At 39.2% G+C, this 26,713-nt stretch overlaps 1 protein-coding gene across 2 annotated transcripts in view; it reads right to left on the minus strand.

Moving 5' to 3' along the window:
• The window catches only part of Rp1 (RP1 axonemal microtubule associated), a 241,262-nt gene extending 216,103 nt beyond the window's left edge, over positions 1 to 25,159 (minus strand). The window contains exons 1-4 of one of the 2 annotated variants that reach the window (XM_032890523.1): positions 24,971 to 25,159; positions 17,406 to 18,041; positions 16,480 to 16,651; positions 8,815 to 14,803 (exon numbers count right to left, since the gene is read on the minus strand). In XM_032890523.1, the coding sequence (XP_032746414.1) occupies positions 9,225 to 14,803; positions 16,480 to 16,651; positions 17,406 to 18,029 (6,375 nt within the window). In that variant the 5' untranslated portion in view covers positions 18,030 to 18,041; positions 24,971 to 25,159 and the 3' untranslated portion in view covers positions 8,815 to 9,224. Of the gene's footprint in view, positions 1 to 8,814; positions 14,804 to 16,479; positions 16,652 to 17,405; positions 18,042 to 24,970 lie in introns of those variants that run through there. The other variant, XM_032890524.1, reaches the window with a different exon arrangement.
• Positions 25,160 to 26,713: the final 1,554 nt, after the last annotated feature.

Here is a 26,713-nt window from a genome sequence, read left to right on the forward strand (position 1 = left end):
CAGAATTATTATTCCAGACTCTTTCTTCCCTAGATCATTACCCATCTTTAGAGTAGTTGTCACAAGTGCTTTATGGCCTGCTGAGCTCTGTGCTATGGGTCAGAGACTGCACAGGGTTCTAGGCCTTTTAGCTATAGAACCCACCCTCATGGTGACGTGTATGTTGTAAAGAGTTTCTATGTAGGCACACCTTAAGCTTTATTGTGTACCTGGAATTGGACTGACCTTTGCCTGGAAACCTTTTCCTAAATTGTTCTGTTCTAACTATGCTGACATGAGCCACCTGGCAAATCGCACCCCAAAGTCTGATCCAATACATACGAAGTCCACCTGGACCAGGTTTCCATTCTCATCTTTTCTTATAATTTGTTTCCCTGTCGGACACCTGCAAAGATCCCTCATCCAGTGACCTGTGAAAATGGTTTGCTCCTCTCTTAACCCTGAAAATCCTACAAACTCACACAAACCATATGTAGCAAGGGGTGCTGGGGAACTGGGGGTAGTCGCTAGAAAGTCTGAGGCACCAGGGTAGCAAGAGGTTCCCAGGACCCTACAGAGATGACATTCGCTGAAATACACAGCAAAGGGACAAAAGACCTCTAGAGACCTCCTTTAGTAAATAGACATGACCTCCAGTGGAGGGAGAGGGCCACCCACCCAGCTCAAAATTTTTAACCCAGAATTGCTCTTGTCTAAAGGAAATACAGGGAGAAAGAGTGGAGCAGTGACTGAAGGAAAGGCCATTCAGAGACTGCCCCACCTGGGGATCCATCCAATCTGCATACACCAAGCCCTGATACTATTGCTGATGCCAAGAAGCGCTTGCTAACAGGAGCTTGGTATGGCTGTCCCCTGAGAGGCTCTGCCAGCACCTAACTAATACAGATGCAGATATGTTCAACCACCAGACTGAGCCTAGGGACCCCAATGGAAGAGTTAAGGGAAGGAATAAAGGAGCTGAAGGGGATTGCAACCATAGGAAGAACAACAGTATCGACTAATGGGAACCCCCAGAGCTCCCAGGGATTAAAACACCAACCAAAGAATATACATGGATAGGTCCATGGCTCCAGCTACATATATAGTAGATGGCCTTATCTGGCATTAATGGAAGGGGAGGCCCTTGGTCCTGTGGAGGCTCAATGCCCCAATGTAGGGGGATGCTAGAGTGGTGAGACAAAGTGGGTGGGTGGATGGAGGAGCACCTTCTGAGAGACAAAGGTGAAGGAGGATTGGATAAGGGGTTTTTCGGAGGGGAGACCAGAAAGGGGGACAGCATTTGAAATGTAAATAAATAAGATAACCAGTTTTTTTAAAAAAAGTTCAAGTTCACTTTAATAACACCTATTCATGAAACTGCCCCAGCCACCAAGGGTATGCACATCCAAATGGCCACCAAATATCTGAACAATGTCTCTTTAAAGAAGCAAAATGTAGCATTTGGCAGTAGAGTGGTAGAGTACGAAGGTGTACCCAGTCCAAACAGTAGACCTGGATACAGGGGTAGGGGCCCAAAAGGTATGCTGAACTTTTGTTGCACGTGCCTAGAAATACAGAGAGCGTTTTTTTTTTTTTTGTTTTGTTTTGTTTTTGTTGTTGTTTTTTTTAAGTTTTTTGTAAGTTTGCTGAACTTAAGGGTTTAGATGGAGGTTCACTAGTCATTGAAATATCCATGGGAACAAAGCACATAAGATGTGGCATTGAACTTGAACCCATGGCCATGTTACCCTGTACTTAAGCGCCCCTGCCTCAGTGAGAAGGAAAAAATTATTCCACAGTTGTGAAAGGAGATTCCACAGAAGAAAAGGGGATATCCCAGGAAAAACTGAAGAAAACAAACATACAAAAAACTGTGACACAGGAATAAATTCAGCATGAAATAAATACAAATAAAATATTTAATAACTATGTTTGTTGCCATCAGGAACTGACTTTACAGTCAGGAACCGGCTTTATGGTCACAGGTCACTTCCGAATCCAGTGATGAGGTGACATCACCCATAGGCAACAGGAGTCCGTGCATCTGTTGCCATGGCAACCACCGTACATTCCCAGTGTCCACCTTTACCTGAGCCAGCAGTGCATGAGGTCACAGCCCAAATAAAATGCCAACCCCTCCTGACCTCTTCCTCCTCCTCCTCTCCTCCTCCTCCTCCTCCTCCTCCTCCTCCTCCTCCTCCTCCTCCTCCTCCTCCTCCTCCTCCTCCTCCTCCTCCTCCTCCTCCTCCTCCTCCTCCTCCTCCTCCTCCTCCTCCTCCTCCTCCTCCTCTTCTTCTTCTTCTTCTTCTTCTTCTTCTTCTTCTTCTTCTTCTTCTGTTCTTCACTTCTTTTGTCCTTTTGTCCCCCCCACAATAAACCTCTCTCACATGGAACTGTACTGGCCTGGTGTGATCTGTTTGGATGAGTCAGTTCTAACACAACAGTGTCTTCCAAGTTAGATGAGATTTTGAGGATCACACTACAGAACTCAGCTAGAGACACTACTGGGAAATATCAGAGACTAAGTCTCTAACCAAAGAACACACACTGAATGAGGGCTGGAACAAGGCTCCTGGCACATATGTAGCAGCAGCTCAGTCTCCATGGCTGCCTCAGTAAAAAAGGATGCACCTAATCTGGCAGAGACTTGATGGGGGAGGGGCACTCAGAGGAGAAGGGGCAGAGGATGAGGGAAGGAACTTTGTAAGGGGGAACCATCAGAAGGGGGAGCAGAGCTTGGGATGGGAAGGAAGGAAAAGAGGAGAGGGAGGGGGGGAGGAGGGGAGGGGAGGGGGAGGGGAGGGGAGAGGAGAGAGAGAGAGGAGAGGAGAGGAGAGGAGAGGAGAGGAGAGGAGAGGAAAAAAGAATAAAACACCTAAAACACGATCCATTAGTTTGTTGTAAAACCTCTAACGTTTTACAAATCTAATGAACTTACAGGGTAGCTACTCAGAAAAATTCATGTATTGGACCAGTTTATTAATGATTGCCATAAATATGAAATTTGGCCTCAAGAATTGTGTAAATCTAGACATTAGGTTATTAGACTGAAATGCAGGAGGGAGCAATATAAATGTCTCTCGTGGGTCTTACTTTTACCCATGAAAGATGTGTAATGCCAACCCATTCCTCAACTGTTTTCCTTGGGACAGACTGACAACTGATAGTCGCATTTGACTTTATAATCCTCTACACTGGAGCTGCAACTCTGTTTACTAGTACAGTATTTCCTTTCCTTCTGAAAAGTGCTATGCCTTTCCGGTTTATTCCGGGAGAAGTATCTACAGTTATCCCCCATCCCAGCATGCACCTAGCTCCTTCCAAGCAGAAGCAGACAGCCCAGGCCACGCCTGAAAGTCGGACATTCTCCATAAAGCACATCTTCTTACTGTCCTCAACCTTCTGATAATGCATTGCACAACTGCCACCTGGTGGTCAAATGCATAATTTCACCATCCCATTTTGAGATATCATATTGCCATCAATCAGTACCTGGTCATCTGCAGGCTATTAGTTTATCTAAATGTGTCCCATCATACATTTAGAAACATCTAGGCTCTACTGGATACAAGGTGCTAGATGTCCATCTTTGGGCTTTCAAGATACTTCATCTCAAAAGCAAGAATGAGACCTGTATGATCATATCTCCCTTTAACTTTTTTCTTAATATTTTAAGTTTCATAGTGTTGCAAGACTTTTTTTTTAATTGGGCTTCACACTGTAGCTCAGACTAACCTGAAACTCATAAGTTTTTTTCTTGTGAAAATGAAAACATCCTTTAAATGTTTAAGAGCAGAAAATGTAGATATTTCTGAAAATTGTTGAAATATACTGCTTTATGAAATAAGAGAATTATTGATATCCTTTACTGTTTTAAATATCCCTCTACAAACAAGGCTATGAAGCTAATAACAAGAAAAAAAACCAAAAGCAATCAACAGTATTTCTCATCCACAAAGAATACACTGGGTGCATGTCCCAGTAATGTGCTAACCTAGAATATAAACATAAATATTAATGTGACCTTAGACCTCAGAAGTCAACTCATGCACATGTTCATTTGAAGTTAGAGGTGCATTAAATGTTAGCTTATTATAAGTTCAGCATGTGTCTTCAGTTTCATTTTCTTGTGTTACTGAGGTCACTGGAGGACATTGGTATGGTATTAGCCACTGAGGACATTGTTGTGAACTAGCTACAGAAGACATTGGTGTGGTATTAGCCACTGAAGACTGTGGAGTTAAATCAACCACAAAGAAATTGGTGTAGCATTATTGCCAAATTTATACTATGCATTTCTTTCTAAACTTTTAGTAGCTAGGCAATTCCCATAACTCAGCCATGTACCTAAATATTACACTTTCCAAATCCATATGTGTGTATATAAATTTCCCTGAGAATTAATATCTTTAAACATTTTACCCTTGCTTCCTTAAGTGAAGAAAACTAAATACAGAGGGAGAATAAAACTAATTATTTTATCTAAAAGACCTGTTTCAAATCCTTCAAATCCTGATAAAGTAGCTATTGTGTACCAACAATAAAATAATTTACCTCATTTCCAAGCTGATACATTGAAAATTTCTAATTTCCAAGCTCTGATATATTGAATAATATAGGTATAATGGGTGCAAGCTAATACATATAAATATTATATCTAATGAGAATAACAGAATAAACCCATAATCCTGGATATACAGTAGCCACAATATTACTGTTAATTCATATTGTTCATCTAACGCTTACATATTTTCATTATGATTATTCACTGCTCACCATAAAATTTTATACACTATGACTCCCATACTTCAGTTAGCAGAGGGCATTGCTTTAATACAGAGAAAGCATGTGTCATATAGAGATGGTCTTCAACTGAAGTAGAAATTTTCCTAACTCATGGATTTGGGGAAAAAAAAAAAACAGAAGTTCTCCCTCATGTACTTTCATATAGCTCAGTGACAAACTTGGCACCTCCCTCTGTTGCTCTAGAACATTACTCATTCTATTTTTTAGTTACTCTTAGACAGAAGATTTCTAAGTTCTATAAAATGTATTTCTATAACATCAAAATGTATAAGGAGTCTTTAAAGGGTTTCCTGATTGATACACAGGCTATATAATTGTTTTTAAATGTTGTTCATATTCAAGTGTGTGTATATAGTATGTTTTATTTATATGTAACTAAGTGTCTCCATTAAGCATGAAAACAACAAAATTGTTAATATCTTCATGCCAGTTGTCTTTCAATTTGAAGAGAGCTTCAGGTTAAATCATTCTGGCTCCTTTAAATTTTTTCTTCACAGAATGTGTGTTTACCTTGACAGTTTGAAATTTTTTTAAGATTATTTTTCTCCCCAACCCTGTTAAAGAGCTACTTTCCTTGGGAAATGCATTTCTTCCCTTTCCCATGTTCCTTTTCACCTGTGTTCATCTGTTCATCCACAAATAGCTCTATATCTGTGGCTTCAAGCATGCTTTGTTTAGGAGACACTTTGACTGGTGATTTGTTCTGTTCCTCTCTCATCCTTTCCTCCACTGGCTGCCACCTCTGCACTCAATGCCTACTTCTAACTCATAGTTTCAGATCCATGTTTGCCTGGAATGAATAAGCAGCTCATCTATCAGATTTCAGATTTCACTGGCCTAGCTTCAGTCATGCTTCTCTTACAACTGGTTCGATCTAAGGCAGGCAGGAAAGTCCACATGTTCAGGTCATATTGCAAAACACAACATGAATAGTCAAGATAGCATGTCTCCCCTCAAATCCACTAGTCTCGTAGAAGGACTCTATAATGGAAAAATCCCTTAGATGAACCTCAGGACATAGAATTTAAAAGAACAATCATAAACTATACAAAGAATGTAAGGAATTTAAAGACAATATGAACAAATGTATCACTGAACTCCAAGATAACAGTAAATGTCCGAGTGATGTTCAAAATAATGTATATATACAGCTAAATGAAATGATGAAGATAATTCAGAATTTAAGAACTGAATAAAAACAAACAAAAATAGAAATGCTGAAGAGAACAAAAGCTGAAATGAAGATGGAATTGAAAAACTCAATATCTCAATTAGAGAACTCGGGAAAACCTCACAGGGATAATACAGAGTATCAGGACTTGAACGTAAAATAGAGGATCTAGACCAAATAAATAAGTGAAGAATTTGGAAAAATATATCACAAGAATGAAACATACAGAAAATGTGGAACACCATAAGAAGACAAACTCTTCAAATTATGGGCCAGGGTGGGTGGGGAGAATATCAGGTCAATGGCATAGATCAGATTTTTAATAAGATCATGGGAGAAAACTTTCCAAAACTTAGGAAAAACATACAAACCCACTAGAAAAGACAAGAAAAGAAACTCCTTACAACATATCACAATTAAAGCATTAAATAAACAGAACAAAGAAAAATATTGAAAGCTCCAAGGGAAACAACAAAAGTCGCATAAAATGGAAAACCTAACAGAGTAGCAGCTGATTTCTCAATAGCATAGAGCAATAGGCCCAAGTTCTAAAAGACCACCACTGCCAGCCAATACTTTTATACCCTGCAAAATTATTCGTCATAGTTGAAAAATAAAAGGACTTACTGTAATCCCAACAAGACTTTAAAAAAAAATCAAATCCAACAAAAAAACGCTAAACAGAATACTGAAAGCAATACACTTTGTACTAAAAAGAGAAATAAACACAACCAAGAGACACCAGAAAGAAAATAAATGGAACTACAATTAACAAAATACAAAGCATGACTGAGAAGACAAACCAGAAAACACTGAAATAAAATTAAAGACTGCAATGTACACACATTTTTCAATTATGACTAAATATTAATGGCTTCAACTCTCCAATTTGAAAAAAAACATACGAGGTAGCCAGATGGATTATGAAATAAGATCCAACTTTTTGTTGTTTACAAGAAAAAAGTATTCCAAGAAAAACAGATCAGGAAGCAGACATGGCCACTCTACTCTTTGAAAAAATAAGACTTCAAACTAAAACTACTCACAAAAGACAAAGAAGGACATTTCATTCCAATCAAAAGATCACTTAATCATGAAATTTGTACAAAAATAAATGTAAATACACCAAACTGTGGTACTCTTTGTTTCATGAAAGACCTACTAATGGAATTATGACATGGATTAATACAAACACAACAATATGGTAATTTAACACCTCATTTTCTTTAAAAGGTCAACTCCAGAAAAAAAGATTTTAAAAACTAAACAAATTTGGACCTAACAAATACCTATAGAATATTCCATTCCAACACCAAATATATATTCTACTCAGCAGAACATAGAAGTTTCTCTAAGATAGACCACATTCTGATGCAACAAACAAACATCAACAAATGCAGGAAAAACTACAATAATTCTATATATCCTATCTGCCATTTTACAATAAAACTGCAAACAAAACTTTCATAAGCATATAAACTCATGGAAACTAAGGAACTCATTACTGAATGATGAATGGTCAAAGAATTCAACAAAGAAATCAAAATATTCCTGAAACCAAATAGAGATGAAAACACAACACAATAAAACATTTGGGACACAGTAAGACAGTCTCGAGAGAGAAGTTTATAGGCCTACACGCTTACATTAAAAAACTACAAAGAGCACAAATAAATTACTTAATAACCAACTGAAACTTCAGAGAAACAAGAGCAAACCAAACCCAGACCACTACATGATAGAAAAAAAGTATGAATTAATGAAATAGAAACCAATAATCCACCGTACAAATAATTATCTAAGACAATTTTCTTGAGAAGATAAACAAGTATCAAGGACCTAGAAAAGATTATTTTGAGTGAGGTATCCTGGACTTAGAAAGACAAATGCCACATATTCTCTCAATCTGCAGTTTCCAGCTCCAATTAGAGACAAAAAGATAAAGACATGAATGGATGAGAGAATATAGATAGACAGATGATAGATAGATAGATAGATAGATAGATAGATAGATAGATAGATAGATAGATAGATAGATAGATAGATAGATAGAGAAGAGATAGGACAAACAGAGATGGTAGGTAGGTAGGTAGATAGATAGATAGATAGATAGATAGATAGATAGATAGATAGATAGATAGATAGATAGATAGATAGATAGATAGAGATAGAGAGACAGGACAGACAGAAAGACAGAGATGATAAGGTAGATAGATCGACAGACAGTGTAAGAGCCAGGAAACAAGGAAATCCTCTGTGAGACTGCCTCTTTTAGAAATGGCTGCATAAACAAAACATAACAGTGACAGTATCAATTAAGAATGCTAACACAGAAAAGTGAGATCCCATGAGGTCTGACCCCTAGATAAAGAACTTTAGGCAAATTATGAGTGCTGAGAGGACGTTATTAGCATTTTCGAGTGATGAGCAACCTAATCGATTATCCAGTATAAAGTGGCCAGCCTTGAAACCGTACATAAAAGAAACAACAAAATGGAAACAGTTGGTTGTACTTAAGCATTTGTTCATGCACATGTAACAATAATAATCAAAGAACTATCAATTTGAGAGTTGGAAGATATGAGAAGGGTTGGAGGGAGTGAACGCAGGAGGGAAGTTGTTGGAGTGGAGGAAAGGAGAAGTGTTGTAATTATATTTTAACTACAAATGTAAACATTTTTAAATAAATGAAAAATTTTAATTTAAAGATTATAATGCCTAGGAACTACAACTTGGTAGTCATATGTTCTTTTTTGTGAGAAAATAGTGAATACTGTCCTACAGAATACTTAGGAAATTCAGTGAATGTTCTGAGGAGACAAGAGCCAACCCTCTGGAAAAAAAAAAAGAGCAAATTGTACTGGAGAGCTTTAATAATACTTTTTATTCAATCAGCACTTAAATGAAATAGTTTAAAGTTACATTTATTCACTATTATATTCAATATCATATATGCACTTGACAACATTTTAAGGACATATTTCTTGTCCTGGCCATATTTCTTATATCCTGATCAGACAAAATCATAGCTATGCAAAATTATGCATGTTTAAAATAAAACTACATAAAACTTTAATTACTGAGAAAATGAGGAACAAAGCAATAAAAAAAACCAAATTTATTTTATCCAAGAATATGTTTTCCAAGGTATTCTCATTTTGAAAAAGCAAGGAATTCTTAGAGAATCTAGCCTAAAGTCTATCCCATGTACTGTACCTTTCTATGGGAAAAACATAATTGACAGCTAATGATTGTGCTAATATTGAAGTTATAAATCATTCTGATCATTAGGGCTTTCAGTATCTATTATATTTAATTGATTTTCTTCTTCCCAGATGAAAAGAACTTCACCCCCTAAAATGTAATATATTTCTAATTTACTTCTGGTTTTGATATGTAAGGATTTCTCAACTTGGCAAATATCTAACAAGTAAACTTGACCAAACAGCTCCCAATGGAATTGACAACTGTTTTCTTCTCTTATTACTTGGTTGGGATTTTTTCTTGAGTTCTGGAATCTGTTAATGAAGTTGTTCTCATCAATACTTTTGAAGTTATCTGTCCAGTTGCTGGGGGTTAGTGAAACAGAATTCATATCCCACACCACTAGTGACGATGAAGGCAAAAGATCTGAAAACCTTTTCTTTAAATATAATTGAACTTTGTTCAAATTAACTTCCTCCCTCAAAGAGTTAGCTCTTTTATCCACCAAGTCAATCATGCTTTTGAAATAAAGTTGATCACACAGATCACCAATGGCATTATCAGTAAATTGTTTGCCCACATTCACTTTCCTGCTCTCACTTGTGAACATGTTTTTCTTTGATTGTAGCAGAAATGGGTATATTTCCATCCATAACTGAAAACCCAAAGAATTTTCAATATCAGAATCTTTGCGATAAGCAAATCCTCGGTCTTCCTCATTTACAGGTTGAATAATAACAGTTAATATTGGACAATGTTGACCACAAAGAGCATAGAGTTTATCCAGAGAGTCGCCTTCCTGAAGCGCACCATGAGTTATACTACGTCCAGGTAACGGCTGAGTTTTAATAACATCACTGCAGACAGGGTGGACTTTATTACCAGCAGAAGCAAAGGTTTGAGTAACAGGTGTACACGTTCTTTCAGATGGAGAATTACACTTCTCCTCTTTGTGATGGTTGGGTATTTTCTCTTTGGGGCAGTTTGTATTCTGTGCATCTAGAAAATCTTCACCAAAAGGCTCAGAGTCACTACCATGAGGAAAGTTAAAATAATTGCATTTCACTTCAAGGGGTTGAGTCATTTCCTCTATTTCTGAAGAGGACAATTCAGCCATTGTTGGACCAGGAGCCAACTCTCCGAAATGTGAATACGGCACCTCAATGCTATTCTTATCCATTAGAGTATCCACTGATGTGGTGTCTGCATTGCCATACATGCCAGGATTGTCCAGTGACACCCTCCACAAATGATTTTCTCTCAGGAGCCATTTGCCATTGTCAATCAGTTTTCCTTTCTCTTTTTCCGTAAAGACCCTGCCATGCTCACTTGGTTTTGTAACCTTTTCTATGCTGCCGTCCCCAAAACTGTCTCTCATGCCACTAGCATCAACCTCAGATTGTCTTTCCTCCTGGAATTCCTGCAACATGAGTGAACTTCTAGATACCTGTTCAGAAGAGACCAGTGACTGACATTCAGACTCATAAAAATGTGTTTTCTTAACACACGAAACTTCCACAGGATTATAAGGACAAACTTGAGATTTGTGTATAGACCCATGGAAAAATGGTGGTTTGATAATCTCTGCTTTGCCATAAAGCTTTTCTATTGCCCTTTTCACAATTCCTCTAGGGTACTCTCTCTCTTGGCCAGTGTCATCACTGTGCTCGTTGCTCAGTGCTTTACAAGGATATCGGCTCTCACTGTCTGATCCATAATCTGACCAGTCTAAGGTCCCTAGACTTCTGTGCTGTTTGTTACAATTAAGTGAAGAGTCTGTGTAACTTTCATTTTCCATGCTGTCTACTATCTTCTTAACTCTCATCTTAGTTTCTCCTACACTTATCTCTTTTTCAGTGTTTTTATTAGAATCATAGCAAAAAACTAAAGATGGTGGTGTCACCTGCCCCCTACCTGTTGTCTCCAGAAATGCAGTATTTCTTCTTCCCTGTTCTATAATATTCCTCCCTGATATGTTTATCAATTCCAAACTCATCCTAGCTTCTGATTCTTTTTGCATTGACTCCTTGGCAGCTTTTTCTTCAGTCCTTACCTTCATATTGAAGATACCTGTGTCTTGACTTTCTAATTCTTCAAAAGATTCTAATTCTGAAATGGCATTTCTTTCACTTGATGTCACACTATTGGTTATTGACCTTGGTTCTTCAGAAGTCCTTGAATCTTCCTTATCAGAAGAAATAGATTTCTTTTTATTCACAATATTCTTAGGTGGGCAATTTTGAAATTCTTCTAGAGGACTATAGTCCTTGTCAGAATCTCTAGATTTACTTAGGAAAATACCTTGAGAACTTAACTTATTGACATTTTGGGATGAAGTTGATATATCAGATTCATTTTTATCTATAGAATCTGCCAAAATACTTAGGTCTTTTGGAACTTTGTCAACAGTTTTGATTTCTTCAGTTAATTCCAGATTGTCAGTGCATTTGTTTTCTTTTGAATTCACGAACTCAATTGTATTGCAGTCTCTGATGGGAATGCGAGTCTCATCACTCAGGCAAGCTGCCTCATAGATGTTGTCCTTCTGGGCACAAGCCTTATGGGAACACACACTATCTGTAAGTAAACAGGCCTCTCCTAGGAAAGAAGCATTGTGTGTGGAATGCTGGCTCATAGTAGAACTACCATTACTAGTGAAAAGGGCATCATTTTGGTTATTTACCCCTTTTGGAGGATAAGTCATGCTTACAGTATGCATCTCACATGGAGTGTTGTATGACTTGCTAACCATTTCTGAAACACAGAGCTCGGGCCCCGAGCCCCCCCTGACAGAGTAGCCTTCATCCAATAGGCATTTCTGGGTACTCTTGTTTTCATTACACTTGTCTACACTGTGAAGGCTGGCTGCTATACAATTTGCTGGTACCGTATCTTGTTCTCTCCCACTGGGTCCACTGCAAGTTTTGGTTGATTCCACTAAGTTGGCAACAGCGGCCTTCAAGTCATCGGCTTCCTCTGTGATGGCGACGTGCTTCAGAACATCCAACAGTGCAGCTGTTTCTGAAGATCTGCTGGTCGTCTTAGGAGCATCGCTTTGACAGAAGCTATTCATATTTCTCTTTAGGTTTAGTACCAAAAGCCAAGCCAGAAGGAGATTTGTGGATGAATTATATATTGCAGAAGGGAAGACAACCTCTGCTAATGAACCTGGTAGTTGAGAAATTCCATTTTGATGTTTCTGATTATTAGGAATAAAAGCTTCCAGGTGCTGGAGCAACAGAGCTAGTAAGTCTTTTGGAACATTCTCTCCCATAGTGTCTACCTGAATGGCAACCTCAAGAGTTTGCCTTTTTGTGGAAAAGTTCATTTCTTGGTAAACAAGCTTCACTTCTGGTCTTGACTTTTCAGTAGATAAATGACTTTTAGTACTAGGATCGTTTATACTGGTCTGTGACAAAGTACAATTGTCATGCAAAGGAACCAAGTAAGAATCATACAGAGACTCATCTTGGCTCTCACAGGGATGTTTATTAGGCTGTTCACCATTATCTTTAACAACAAGAGATTTACTTGTCTCTTGATTTTTATTGCCTTTCCAATTGGCATTTTTAGTTTTGCGCTTATTACTTTCCATTAAAAAACTCTTTCCTTTTGAAGAAGTTGTAGGCAGATTATTTTCCGGAAAACCATTACTGTTATAATTTACCACATTACTTCTATCTTGGCCTAGTGGAGCTGACTTTCTGTGCTCAAAATCTGGATATGGATTTACGTTCTGCAACCATCGCTGTATATAGCTCTTAACTGAGTGATGGGGAATACCCTCGGTTAAATCAGGTTTTTTCAAAGATGCTAATGGATCCGCCCTGGTTGCAATATGCTGTTCACTTACTGTAGCACCTGACTTTAATTTAACTCCCTTTTGTTTTCTCTGGCTTCTTACAGTTATGTGTAGATCATTAACTTTTGGGACTAAACTCTTTTTTGTCATTCCTTTCCAATTTTCAGTTACTGTCTCCACTTGTGACTGTGATCTATGCAAAGCTTTCTGGTCTTCCTCAAGACTATTAAACACATGAAGTAAACTTTGTTTTTCCAAATTACTTTCATAAAGTTTAGATTCGCTATGGAGAAATACTTTATCTTCTTGACCAGTCTCTTGTTTTCTGAGTTCACCTATGCTTTTAATCTTTAGTGGTCTTGATTTTCTTTTAGCTAAAAGTTTTTGAGTCTTAGGATTTTGAACAGTATTTAATTTGTTTTTATGGAAATTCTTGGAAAATTTGGAATTACCTTTGGGGAAAATATCATGTGATTCAATTACCATAGGACTTGTGTCAAGTTCCTCCTCACGAACTCTCCCTTCTTTATCCAGACCGTCCGAATCTTGCAATAGTACCACCTGTGCAATTGTTCCTGCTCTGTGTATTTTCCCAACTTTGTTAGGGATTCCTTTGGTTTCAATCACTTTTTTCTTATCCTTGGAAGTTATCATTCGCTGCTGAGATTTCTTCTTTTTTTTGCTGGCAAAAGGGGATGAAACCTGCCTTCCATTTCCTGGATGTTCTGTTAAACCACAATGAGCAAATTCATTAACAAGTCCTGTGGTGAGCACAGGAGATCCTACAGAAGGAACCTCAGAAATAGTCCTGACATTTGGACAGTTGTTACCTGAGGTAAGAGTTGTATCTGCTGTAGTAGAACTGAAGCTGTCATTGGCATTACCACAAGTTCTGAAGTGCTTGGTAGTGGCTTTGCCTGATATGGCACTGTCATCTGTGCCTTCTTCCACAACTGAGTTCTCTGATACAGTTGACGCTAAAGCATTGTTATGGCACATCTTTAAGACCCTCTGACTTGTAATTTCTATAGCACCAGCATTTATGGCATGTGACTTGAGCGGTCCACTTTCCTTTGTTCTTTCTAATGCTGACTCCCTCTCATCATCGCTACTGATCTGAACGAGTTTATTAGATACTGAGGACATTTTGCTGCAAGAATGTGTAAACATGTGGTACTTGGATTTTTCTCCAACCTCTCTTTCTTCCCTATAAGAAAACTGCTTTTCTTGAACCTCTGTTTCAGATACTACGGTGACAGTCCCTATCACAGATTTCTTTTGTCTCATTCTCCTTGGTCCAGGGGTTGGGGGTCTATAAAAGTGTTTCACTTGTTTCTGGCTTCCCTGAATGCCTACCTCCATGGAGGCATTCTCCCAGCCAGCAGAGCTACTTGACAGAGCCTGCTGTTCTGTCATTTGAGTATTTTCTTCCTCTGTCAAACTGCCCTGCTGAGTGGTGTCTGTGATGTCTTCGGACAATGAGCATGGCGCCACAAGCTTTAAACTAGACGATTGATCTTCTGTTTTACCAGGATAGCTACTTATCTTACTCTTTTCATCATCATTAGAAAGATCGGCTCTATTGACAGTGGTTGTCCACTTAACAGTTTCTTCTTTTATCTTGAATCGAACTTTCATTACAACCGTCATAGTACCATCTTGATTAAAAACTATCGATTTCTCAACACCATCTTCAGAAGGATATGTTGATAGAGTCTGAGAATCATGCGTTTCTAAGGCCAGGTAATTCTCAGGGGCTACAGAAAAGTCTGAAAAGCAATCATATGTTTTCTCTGAGGCCAGGGAATCAGTCTGGGGTCTTGGGACTGAATGTGTGCTCACTTGCAAGATTTTAAGAATGAAGGCGCCATGTCAAAATAAAACATGGAGAGCAGAAAAGTTGTAAATATCCCAAGGAAGAAGCAGCAAAGAAAGAAGAAGAAAAGGGGAAGTTAGTTCACAATACCATTTCTCTGTATTTTACAATAAAGTATTACAAGTCTATTTCTAAACTGTATGTAGTCTTTGGTTATTTGGGAAATCTTACTGCGCTTCTTTCTGTTTTTGTTTTCATTTCTTCCTCAAACTACTTTAAAAAGGAAACTAGTCATACTTTAATGGAGACATTCACAGAATTTTAATTTTAGCAATTTTATAAAGGAATAATAAGAAGAAATGTATAAAGTATAAGCTGCTAATGATTAGATTGGCTAAAAATGTTTCCTGTGTGGTTTTGTTTTATATGCTTACCAATACCAAATTTGGAATCTAATAAGTCCCATCTCTGTAAGAAAGGCAGGCAAAGAGCAGTATATGGTGATATTCCATCTGAGCGTATACAAGTCAGCCCTTGGAAGCTTTATGAAAGCAGAAACATCTTTAATGCTTAATTAATCAAATAGTATTTACTTGTGTAAATGGTGCAGTTGATTTAATATATACATAAAAAAGCTGTTGAGTTAGACACAGCCCAGTGTTGCTTTTGGTGTGAGGTGACTGTTGTGTTTCTTAATGTAACAGATTTCCTCCTCGTAGTTCTTTGCACGCATCCTCTAAAGTAATTGCCTTTGCAGTTTTCAGAGCTAAATCTAAAAATATTTTTATAATTTTTGGTAAATAAAAGTGTTTCATTTTTAACTTTTTGAAATAAAACTTAACAAATCTCTACAAAATAGGTGCATTGACAAATAAGAGTATGGTTTTGAAATAATTAGATGAAAGCATTAAATTATTTCAGCCATATTAGCAATTAAAAAACAGGGATACTACTTCTTAAAATAAAGATTGTTCAAATTCTAAAAAGAATGAAAGTTCAAATTCAGTTATAAATGGCAATCAGCACATGGGCATAGAACTTACATTTCCCTGGAAATAGTGGGGTACAGTAAGAGATGGTGTTAACCTCCCTCATACTCTCAGGCCTCAAGACACCCTCTTTCTCCCCTATCCTAAGGACAACAACACACAGGTAAATAAAACTTAAATTCCTCATAATTTAGGTTATTGTTACTAGCATGAACCAGCTGCATGAACCTCTTTATTTTGATCAAGAAGTGTTTCTGACATTTAATAATTTTACAGGAATACCTTCAGAGGGGAGAGCATATAGCTAGATTTTTATCTTAATATATAAAACACTGATTTGCTGTGCTGAACTATGAATGCTCATTCAGAAAAAAAGTCTACAGCTACTAGAGATGTCACATAAATTCTGCAAAACTCTCCCCGAAAGAAGAAATTCTGTTACTTTGTTTTTGTTAAAAATAAAAAGTATATATGTCATTCGTGCAAAATGTTTATCATTGATTATTTTGGAATAGTCCTTCAAAAAGTCACCAGATAACCTCTGTGAATATTCCCAACTATAAATTAACCAATTTCATTCTGTGATACTTTTAATCCTCTCAGTTTTTTGTCTTTGTGATGAATGAACCTGGTCCTTTAAATATAATTTTATTGATAAAGCAAAGAAAAAGTTTCAGAGCTAAAAAATAAGGTCTATTTATAAGTAGCTTACTCTTTCTTTTTTCTATCTTGGCTTTTCCCTTCCGGTGCATGCGATGAGAGATTCCTGGTAACTTGACAGGAAGCAAGTATTTTTGGATGTCGTAATTTCCTGGTTTGAATGGCTCCTTTCCGGCTGCCACCACAGCTCCAGAGCTCAGTATCACTGCCTGGAGACTAGGAACCTAGAAGAAAGCAAAGTCGGTCAGCAAGTACTGTTCTTTCCACGTGATATATTTATAACTTTAATTAGGTCAATTTGACAGCCTCCCAGGGTGGAAAGACATAATCGCCGTGCATTTTCTTAGATGCCAATCATATACACAAAACAATCCAGGCAGCTCGGGGTAATGGGTGTAGACAGACCCACAGACACTGTTGAGCCTGCATGCTCACTGGAAAGTGACAAGCTAGTATTCTGGCATAATTAAAGGGGTCCTTAAAAGCTATGTGGTATTCCCCACCAAAGCCTACAGTTACAGTCAAGTGCCTGTGAACCCAGAGCCAAATGGGAAAAGGCCCTGTGGAACGGGTAGCAAGCAACTCTTAAAGGTGATCTCTTGTACTGTTAGCTGCAGATCCTGGGAAAATGCTTTTTCCAGACACTAGAAAAATGTTTTTTCTAGATAGAAAAATACTACTTTCGGTCACTCCCTTCCAAGAAGTACTGTGAAAAATAGTATTCTTGAACAAAACATTGTAAGTCAGTATTCACAGATAACGAAAGGGGAGAAAGGAGACACCTTCCAATCCAATCACCTGTCAGATTCTGACAGGAAGAAAAAGACTACTAGAACTTACATACATGAATGTGCAGATACACATGTGTATGTGTACACATACATACATACATACACACACACACACACACACACACACACACACACACACACACACACACACACACGGGAGATAACTTAGAGCCACCAGTACACTTACTTTTCTTCCGTCTGTGGCATACAGCTTTGCCACAGGATACTGCATGACCTGTGTCAGGTACTGTAGAAAGGCTTCGAAGCTCTGAGTGATCCTCCGGCTAAGAAGGACCACACGCCTGGTCTTTGGGTCACCGTTCCGGAAGACCACAAGCCTCCTTGGGGCACGAAACATGCCAGGAGCGGTGGTAGGCATAGTGGCAGTAGCAGAGCGGAGCTTCACATGTGTGCTTATAGAGCGACTACTGAGCCAGGGCCGAGGGCGCCTGCGGGCCTTGTCCAGGTCAACCGGAAGCACCTTCTTATTGTGGGAGCATACATAAGACTCGCCGTCCTCTAGCTCCTCCAGCTTGGTGATGCTGTGCCGTCCACGGGGCGTGCTGATATTCCTCACCCCAAAGGGCAAGGGCACTTTCCTGGATAAATTGTCTAGCAGGGCATCAAAAGTCTTAAAGGAACGAGGGTTGACCACCACCCTAACACCACCAAACTGGGGATCTCCGCTCTTATAGAAACTGATACGTTTAGCCACTATGGGATGAGTGACATTTGAATGGCGAGAAGGAACTTGACCTTCAGAAGAAGTCAGACGAATCATGGAGAAACTAGTAGAAGGTGTCTCACTCATTTTGGATGAGCCCTAAAGAGAAGAGAAAATGACTTATTTCTACAATGTTCTGTAGCTGTGCCACTGAAACTGTGTAATAATGATAATGCTTGCTAGTTGTAGCTGAAGACAGGCAGAATAGTCCTAGGATTATATTTATTAAGTGGTCTGTCAAATTTGAAAGACAATCTTAAGACACTACAGTAATAAGTGAAACCAGGAGATTTAGTTCAATGGTAGAGCAGCGGCTTGCTCAAGTCCCTGAATTAGGTCCTCAGCTGGGGGTAGGAAGGAGAGTAAGGATGTTTACGATAAAAATTTTAGGATAGTGTACTGGCACTTAAAAAGATTAGTACAAAAAAAGATTAGTGCAAAAAAAGATTAGTGCAAATAAGTTATGGTATATATGTCAATACAGCAGAAAGCTATGCAACTGAGACACATATACTTATATACATATACACATATATACATACATATAGATAATCATGGCATGATGGCTCACCACTAAAGAGCACTAACTGCTCTTCCAGAGGTCCTGAGTTCAATTTCCAGGAACCACAGTGTGGCTTAAAACCATCTCTAGTGGAGTCTGATCTAGTGTGTCTGCAGACATCGACAGTATACTCACAAAAAATAAATAAAATCTGTTTTTTTTAAAAAAGATAATCATGGCATATAACTGAATGAAGACCTTATTCCCACAGTGTTATGATAAAGATTTGTATTTGTGAAGTAGAATAAGGTAGAAAAGACAATTTACTAGATATTGGCTTACTTAATGGTTCACTTAAAGCACTGCCTGTACTTCTCGTTTGTCAAGCATGGCTTCACATGCTGCCTGGAAGAGGGTGACCTGGAGAATGGCTGGAACAGCCCTTAAGAACCTGCATAGACTTCTGTAGAATCTTGCTTGCTTGCCCACCCTGCCTTGTGGTTTTAGAATGTAAAAACACACAAACTGGACTGGGGATCAAAGTCTTTCAGGAGCTGAGGTGCACATGTGTGCTTATAGAGCAGCTACTGACCCAGAGCCGAGGGCAGTGGGGAGCCTTGTCCAGGTCAACTGGAGCACCTTTCTATTGTAGGAGAACAGTTAAGACTCACCACCCTGACTTTGGTCCACCAGTAACATCTCCCCTGTTCTACTATCATTGGTGTCAGCGTGCTTATTACAGAAAGATCATCAGACAGCATTTCTGGAAACCTCCCAGCCAGATCTCCTTCACCATGACCACAGTTGTTTCTGGGGGGGCACTGCTCTGGAGCTCTCAGCCCATCAAAGTCTCTGAAACTGAGACATGCTCATCCCAGATGAGATTCCAGGGCCTTTGTCCAGTAGCCAAGGGGACTGCAAAGCCCAGAATCAGCTTCTGAGTGTGCTAAGTTGAGACTGAGCTGGAACACAGAGACCAGGTAAGGTCACCAAAAGAGAGGCAGGAATTACCAGCACAAACTGGATTAACTTCAGGAAACTGAATGTGAAGCCCTTATGAGATACCAAGATGGCATTTGTCTCCAAGAAAAAGGTAGATTGGTGTCTTGTGAAATAGACTAGGAAATTAAAGTGCAAAAGTGGGGGTAGAGAGATGGCTCAGGGGTTACGAGCACTGGCTGTTCTTCCACAGGACCTGGGTTCAATCACCAGCATCCACGTGGTAACTCACAATTGTCTGTATCTCCAGTTTCCAGGGTTCTGACACCCTTACATGGACAAATGTGCAGGCAAAACTACCATGGCACATGAAATAAAAATAAATAAAATATTTTTAATTAAAATATAAAATGGAAATGTGTAACTTCTGAATGAGTAGTGAATGAGCGTGTGGTATCTTATAGTGGTTCAACAGCTCTGTGGGTAAGGAATCTGGCTGGGCCACAACCTGCAGTTCTACTGAGGTTGTTTTACATAAATGGACAATCGTTTTCTGCAACAGCAGGTAACTGAACACATAGATACACATGTGGCCCTAAGGTAAGACTTTTTAAGTTGCTCAAAGGCAGCCAGTCAGTCAGGCACTTGCTTGGGGGAGAAGCCTATCTTCTGAGACCCACCCAGTGCACCACAGGGGGATAGACATGTATAAACTCCACCAGTTCCTGGTCTTGGAACATTTCTCATCATGTGGTCTGCACCATACCAATGTGAGACCCACACAGTCTCACAGACTATCAAGCCTGAAGAACCAAGGAAGCACTCACCCCTACTCCGTAGCTTCCACAGAGGATGAAATCTGGTTCTGATTTCTAGCGCTACATGGAGCCACAGCAATCTCAAGATGACCTGGCCTTGCCCAATCACTGGCACCTACCCTGATGCAATGCTCGCCAACCTTGACCAGCCTTTCATGTCTTCCAAACTCCAGCTGGTTGTATTCTATGGAAGAACCTGTTCCAATGCACCAACTAAAGGAAATGTCAGGTCCTCCCCTAATTCATCACAGCCCCAGAAGATATGTTCACACTCCCAGTGTTCTCAGAATTTCCTCAAGTCAGAACTAAAATCAAAAGCAACTGATGAGGGGACTGTTGAAAATCAAGAGGGCTGGCTGAGTACCACAGATAGGAAAATGATTCCAGAGACAACAGCTCCCAGCTTAGTCTAGCAAGCTCACCTTGGGAAAACTGCCTTAGGAGAACTGTTGCAAAGATATTTTGCTGGTCTGAGGTTGCCAACAATGACCCAACAAGCTACCAATGCCTGTCTGCAGTATGCCTGGAACAATCACAATCAGGGACCCAAGCCCTACCTTGCTGATCTAAAATCAGAGGTCCTCCCCATTTGAATACTAGAAGTGGACTTTAGTGACATTCAATTTAGCAGGGAAGACTGACTCTTGCTAGTTACACTGTGCAAGACTGGGTAGAAGCTGTTTCTACCCACACAGAGAATGAACGTGGAACTTGCACATCTGGTACCACTTTCTGGCCGAGTTGGGAAAATGAATAAAACCTTTAAGTGGCAGTGACCAAGAAACAGGCTTCCTTGGCCAGTAATTCTGCTACTTGTACCATTTCAGCTTCAGTGAACATCCTGTAAATAATCACCTATTGAGATCCTGTTTGACTGCCAACCTCTGCTGCTTCCAAAGGACCCAGGTTACCTATAGGCATCAAAACACACACCCAGTTCTTGAAAGATCTGACTGGCACTCCGAAGAAATTGGCTTCAAATTAGAGATATCAGTCCATAGATATACTACACCCACACCAAGGTTATAGTTGACCAAAGCCAGGGATGGGCTATGTGAACTGACCAAGTCTCTAAAGTTGACCAGCTCAAATGACCTCGGAATGGAGACAAAAGCTGATGGTAGGTACCAGAGGATGATGTGCCTAGGAATGATATTTGTGGCGCTGCTTCATTTCTGGTTTGGGTTTTCAGTCCAAGGGATCTAAGCAAGGCTATTGGCATATTAAGCAACAAAGCAAAGTCTCCAACCCCATTTTTAAATGTCACTAAACTTTCGAAATGTTTAAAATTATTAAAGGATTTCAAAAACTCAAAGACACAAATCAGAGCTCCTCTAATGAGAAGATTAAGAGTTTGCCAATTTATCATTTTAATCTTTCATGGCCTAACAATGCGGGGAGGAAGACTTAAGTTCAGCTTGATATTTGGGTGGAAGTGAATGAGTATCTAAGCAAAGAATGCATCATAGAGATCTATAACAAATATATCTAGAGAAAAATGTATCGTTAAGTAATTTATCATGGCAATCTGTAATGGTTACATCTAAAAAGACATGTATCATTAAGTAAAGAATGTGCTATGGGGATCTGCATGGAGTATATAGAGAAAAAACATACCATTAAGTAACAAATCATGGATATCTATAATGGAGATGTTAGAATCAAAAGCTTCTTCTGCTAACTGTAGTTAAACCGTCTACCATGATGCTTACATCGGGACCTCCTCACTGCGTAAGTGACAAACCATAAGCTACAAACTACAAACCATGGTGCCATCTAACCACTGCATGCACCAGAAGCTCTAAAACAAGAACATCAAGAGCGAATTAGAGGAAGGCCATTTAGTAAGCCACAGAGGTGCTCCTTGAGGTCAGAATCTGAGTGACAATATTGGAACATGTAAAAAAAGCTTTATGTAACTGTAGGTCCTCCTTTATAGTCTATTATGACTATTTCTGCTGTTTTAATTCATTTTAGCTATTAGTGCCTTTGAAAGCGTAAGAAATCCCTGCATCCTTGAAGACAAATTGAATGAAATATTTAGCTGGTAGTATAGAGGCAGCAGAAGGCATGTTTGCACGGTAAATCTGGCCCAAATCGCCTACATAAATATTTGCAAGCTATTATCTAAGACTTTTCATGCCTCTCCCAAGTGATTTGCAAATCTTTATGTGCAATTCAAGAGAAGAAAAAATTCCATGATCAACCTAGGAATTAGTTGTTTCCCGTCTCATTTGCACAGAGATTTAAAGTGATTATAGTTTTTAAGATAATACAGGTAGCCATAGCAGACAAGTGCGTGAGTAGGGGGGAAATCCAGCTTTTCAAGACAGTCAGCAAAACTGAAGCCTCTTCTCATCCTCTGATAATCACCGACCTGACCTTGAGCGGCCTGCTTAAGCTTTTTCCCCTCACCAAGGAAGGTAAGAGGCTGCTTCACCAGTGGAGGAGAACAAGCCAACAGGAAGAATGACTCCGGTTTGTCCTAGATACTATGGCTAAAACTCAGTTGAATATTCAGGAGAGCAGAAATGTTCTGTTTTCTCAACAAAAAGAAATAGTAACTATCTGAGGAGCATTCCCCTTGGTCTGGTCATTGTATATTATGTTGGATTGAGATGTCACACTGTGTCTCATAAATGAGTACAATTCCTCTATCTCTATTTTCAAACTTCCCTCACTATTTAAATAAAAGACTTTAGAGCCCGTTACCTCCAATTGGTTTTAGGTTGGTTCACTGTTTATTTGAAAATTCACGAGTAGCTATTTGAGACCCATTTTTACCTTATTTTGGAGAAATGAAATGCATCTCTTTGTAAAGGCATTGTGAAGATTTTAATAGTATCAGTCTTCTGAAGCTTGTTGTTTGAAATGCTGTTAACTTGTTGGCCTTTTGGGAAACAAATTTGTACATGGGCAAAGGTTTTGAAAAGCTTTAAATTTCTTGGCTTTGGGTTAATATGATACAGAAAAGTTTGAACCAAAAGAGAGAAGATACAAGACAAAACCCAAATGAGAAAGAGTCAGCACTCTCCTTGAGGGAGTCCACCACTGCCAGCCATGTTTTGAGCCTAATCCACAAAGGACAAGCTGAAGATGGCCATGCTCTGGAAGATGAGTGACACACAATAGTGGGATAAATCAGTAGGGGAAGTTTTAGGAAGCTGTGTAATTTTGCTCTTGTGCAAGTCGGGCTTAAGAACCCATGGTAATATAGGCCCTGTGGGTACAACACAAAACATAATGAAGACTCAGCACTGACATTAAATAAAAGGTTCTGTCCTCATTTGGTGCAGAGCACAATCACTGCATAAGAGGTTGCCAACTGAGTTCCTTTCCAAGGCTAAGACATTGCCTTGTCGTAATTATGCACCTCTCCGAGAATCCATGAACATTAACGGTGCAATTCAGGAGTGAACTGATGGTGTGTCAGTGTACCAAAGAAATACTCAAGAAAGCATGATTAGTCCAGCAGCAATGGAAGGGAATTCATGGGCGCCCCAGATGCCAGATGCAGAGTACCAGGTATGCCCTTGGAGGAAAGGGAAGCTACTGCAGCACGGAGCCACCACACAAGAGCAAGAGCAGCTATGTGAGCACCAAGTCTTGATGGCCAAGTGTACCATGGACCTTTGAGCTTCTTCCCTAGTTTGTGAAATTAATGAGAGCTTGGATAGAAATTCTCTTAAAAGCATTTCCAAATACATGTCCCGTGAGATTGGAGTAATGCAATAGTAAACTTTGGGCTTGCCTAGAAAACAAACCAAGTAATCCACTCAGTTTGCCCTGAAGAATAAGTGCAGATAGAGGTAATAGAGAAACTAGAATCTTGAGGCCTCCTTCTTTCCTCCAGACTGACTCCCTGGAGATAGCAAAATGTATTTGCCTTCAGCCCAGTGTATATTAAAATTGTTCACTAGTGATGGGATATCAATATCTTCCGTCCTCTGTTCAGAAACTTTTCACTGCCAAAAGTTAGGCAATGGAACAATTAGGACTACTTTGTAAGATTAAGGAGTAAAATATAACACCCTTTGGTTCACCAGGTTTGGCTGAGGATATGCTTGCCTGTCTGTGATGGGTCTCAGTCAACAACACTTTTAACTCTGTCCTACTAAAACCTGAACCCTTGCCTCTATTCACACGATGTGTCTGGTCCAGCACACATCTGACAAAATAAACGATAGATCTAAAAGATGCACATACCCTTTCACTAATTACATTTTCAATTTAATTTTCTCCCATGTGGTAAGAATTCAGGCAGCTGAGGAAGGATGGTGTAGAAAACTGGCAAAATCAGAATATTTTCTCTCAGGACAATTCACCTTGATACCATAGCAAACTCAATTCATTTCATCACAAATTTCTATAGCCATGTTGGGCAGGAGGGAAAAGAGACCCAGAGGAAATATATACTAGTTACTGTGGTAGGCATGACTTTTGAAATATAAACAGGTTCTTTAATGCATTGCAGTTTCCAATATTAAATATATAATGCTATTATAAACAAAACTCTAGTAAACTCTCCTCATAGTTCCCTAAACTGGAATCGCAACTTCCCAACATTAAAGCTTTCACCCACTTCAGTATCAGCACACTACAAAGATTGCCGTCAGTTTTTAGCAACAAACAGTAATTATTAATAACACTTATTGTTCTAATGGTTAAAGATAAAACAGAGGTTTGTAGTCTAGATATGAAAGATAAAGGCAAAATACAGTGGACACAGCATTTTTTAGGAGATATATTTTAAATAGTTTGGTACTTACCAGAACTTGAACCTTTCCTTATGAAGAAAAGAGTAAATAGTTTGTGGTTTGTATAAACGTCACTGGATATGTAACCTGCTTGTTTCATGTAAACAAATGTCTTTGGATTTATTATTAGCGTGTGTGCTCAGGGATTAAGGACAGCCAATTCATTTAATCCAAGGTGATGCTAATCTCCTGAAGGAGCTCTCCTCAAGGATACCACAGCCAGGAAACAAAGCAGTTCCTAGTGCACTGAGCATCTGAAGTCTCTCTGTTAGGAGTCCTCATTAGATTGTCTCTCTTACAGACATCATTTTCTGCAGAAAGTACTTCAATTCACAGACACTTCTCTTCTAATTACCTCATTTATTTATGTAAAAACAGTATGTATGCTGCTGAGACAAAATTATCTGACTTTGAATCGTCCTTTTTGGGTGGGAGGCTGTTCTTTTTGTCTGTTTAGATTTTCAAATGCTTTAATGTTGATGTTATAATTACATCATTTCTCCCATCCTGCTCCTCCCTCCAATCCCTCCCACCTACCCCACTTTGGTCTCTTTTTCATAGCCTCTTTTTGTTTCATTGGTGTGTGTGTGTGTGTGTGTGTGTGTGTGTGTGTGTGTGTGTGTGTTCCTAAACATACAAATACAGCCTCATTTATTCAGTTTTCCCACTGGGCTTCCTACCTCTGCTCTGAACAAGAGAAACAAATAAGCGTTCCCTGGGAGGAAAAAAAGCCAGGTTCAGCATGTGTTCCAGACAGTTGTCTCCAAACACATCAAGGACTGATGCTTTGCACATACATACTGACTTTGTCACCAGTCACCTGTTTAAAAGGCAGAGAAGGTATTAAAGACAGAGGAGGGGCTGGAGGGATAGCTCAGTGGTTGAGAGCACTGACTGCTCTTCCAGAGGTCCTGAGTTCAATTCCCAGCAACCACATGGTGGCTCACAACCATCTGTAATGGGATCTGATGCCCTCTTCTAGTGTGTCTGAAGACAGCAACACTGTGCTCATACAAATACAATAAATAAATCTTATTTTTTTAAAAAAAAAAGACAGGAATGTAGAGAAGAGGCACAGCAGTGTTTAAGTTGATATAAGCTTCTAGTTGTAGTCACCACTGTCCCTATAGACATGACTCATGAATCAGTGAGAAATCTGTGTTCTCATGGTAGCAGTAAGCATAAGTGGCATCATTACCAGCTCCAATGCAAAATTCGGCTATAGCCTTCGGGTTAACTATGACCTGAGTATGGAAGCTTTCTAGGTTTATCATGTGGTCTGTGGCGATAAACAACTCGTACGTATCAGCTGCCTTTCAACACTGAAACAATGTCCAATTAGGGATTAGGTAGGGGTCTTTTAAAAAAAGTGAAACATCTTATAAGGCTGCAGAAAATAGGCTGTCCTTTTCTAAGCATCTTCTACAGTACACACTATACTCCCATTACTTCACTCAAGAAGGGAGACCAAGCATACCTGGTGCCCTCCATGCCTCTGTGCCCTCTCAAACACTGCAGATGCTACACTATGTCAAAGACACCATGATTTCTGATAAGTGCTTTGTAATGCTGGTGATCCAAGATCATTATTTGATTACTGAGTCTAGTAAACTTCAGAAGCCTCTATATCAGAGCTCATATTAAGCCTCACCCCCCCAATACCTTCAACAGTCATATGAGACTGCCTATTTGTCACTTCTGAACTCATACATAAATCTTGTCTAACTTCTGCTGATATACTAGTCAGATCATGAG

Source organism: Rattus rattus, chromosome 1 (genome assembly GCF_011064425.1).
Source record: "Rattus rattus isolate New Zealand chromosome 1, Rrattus_CSIRO_v1, whole genome shotgun sequence".
NCBI lineage: Eukaryota > Metazoa > Chordata > Mammalia > Rodentia > Muridae > Rattus > Rattus rattus.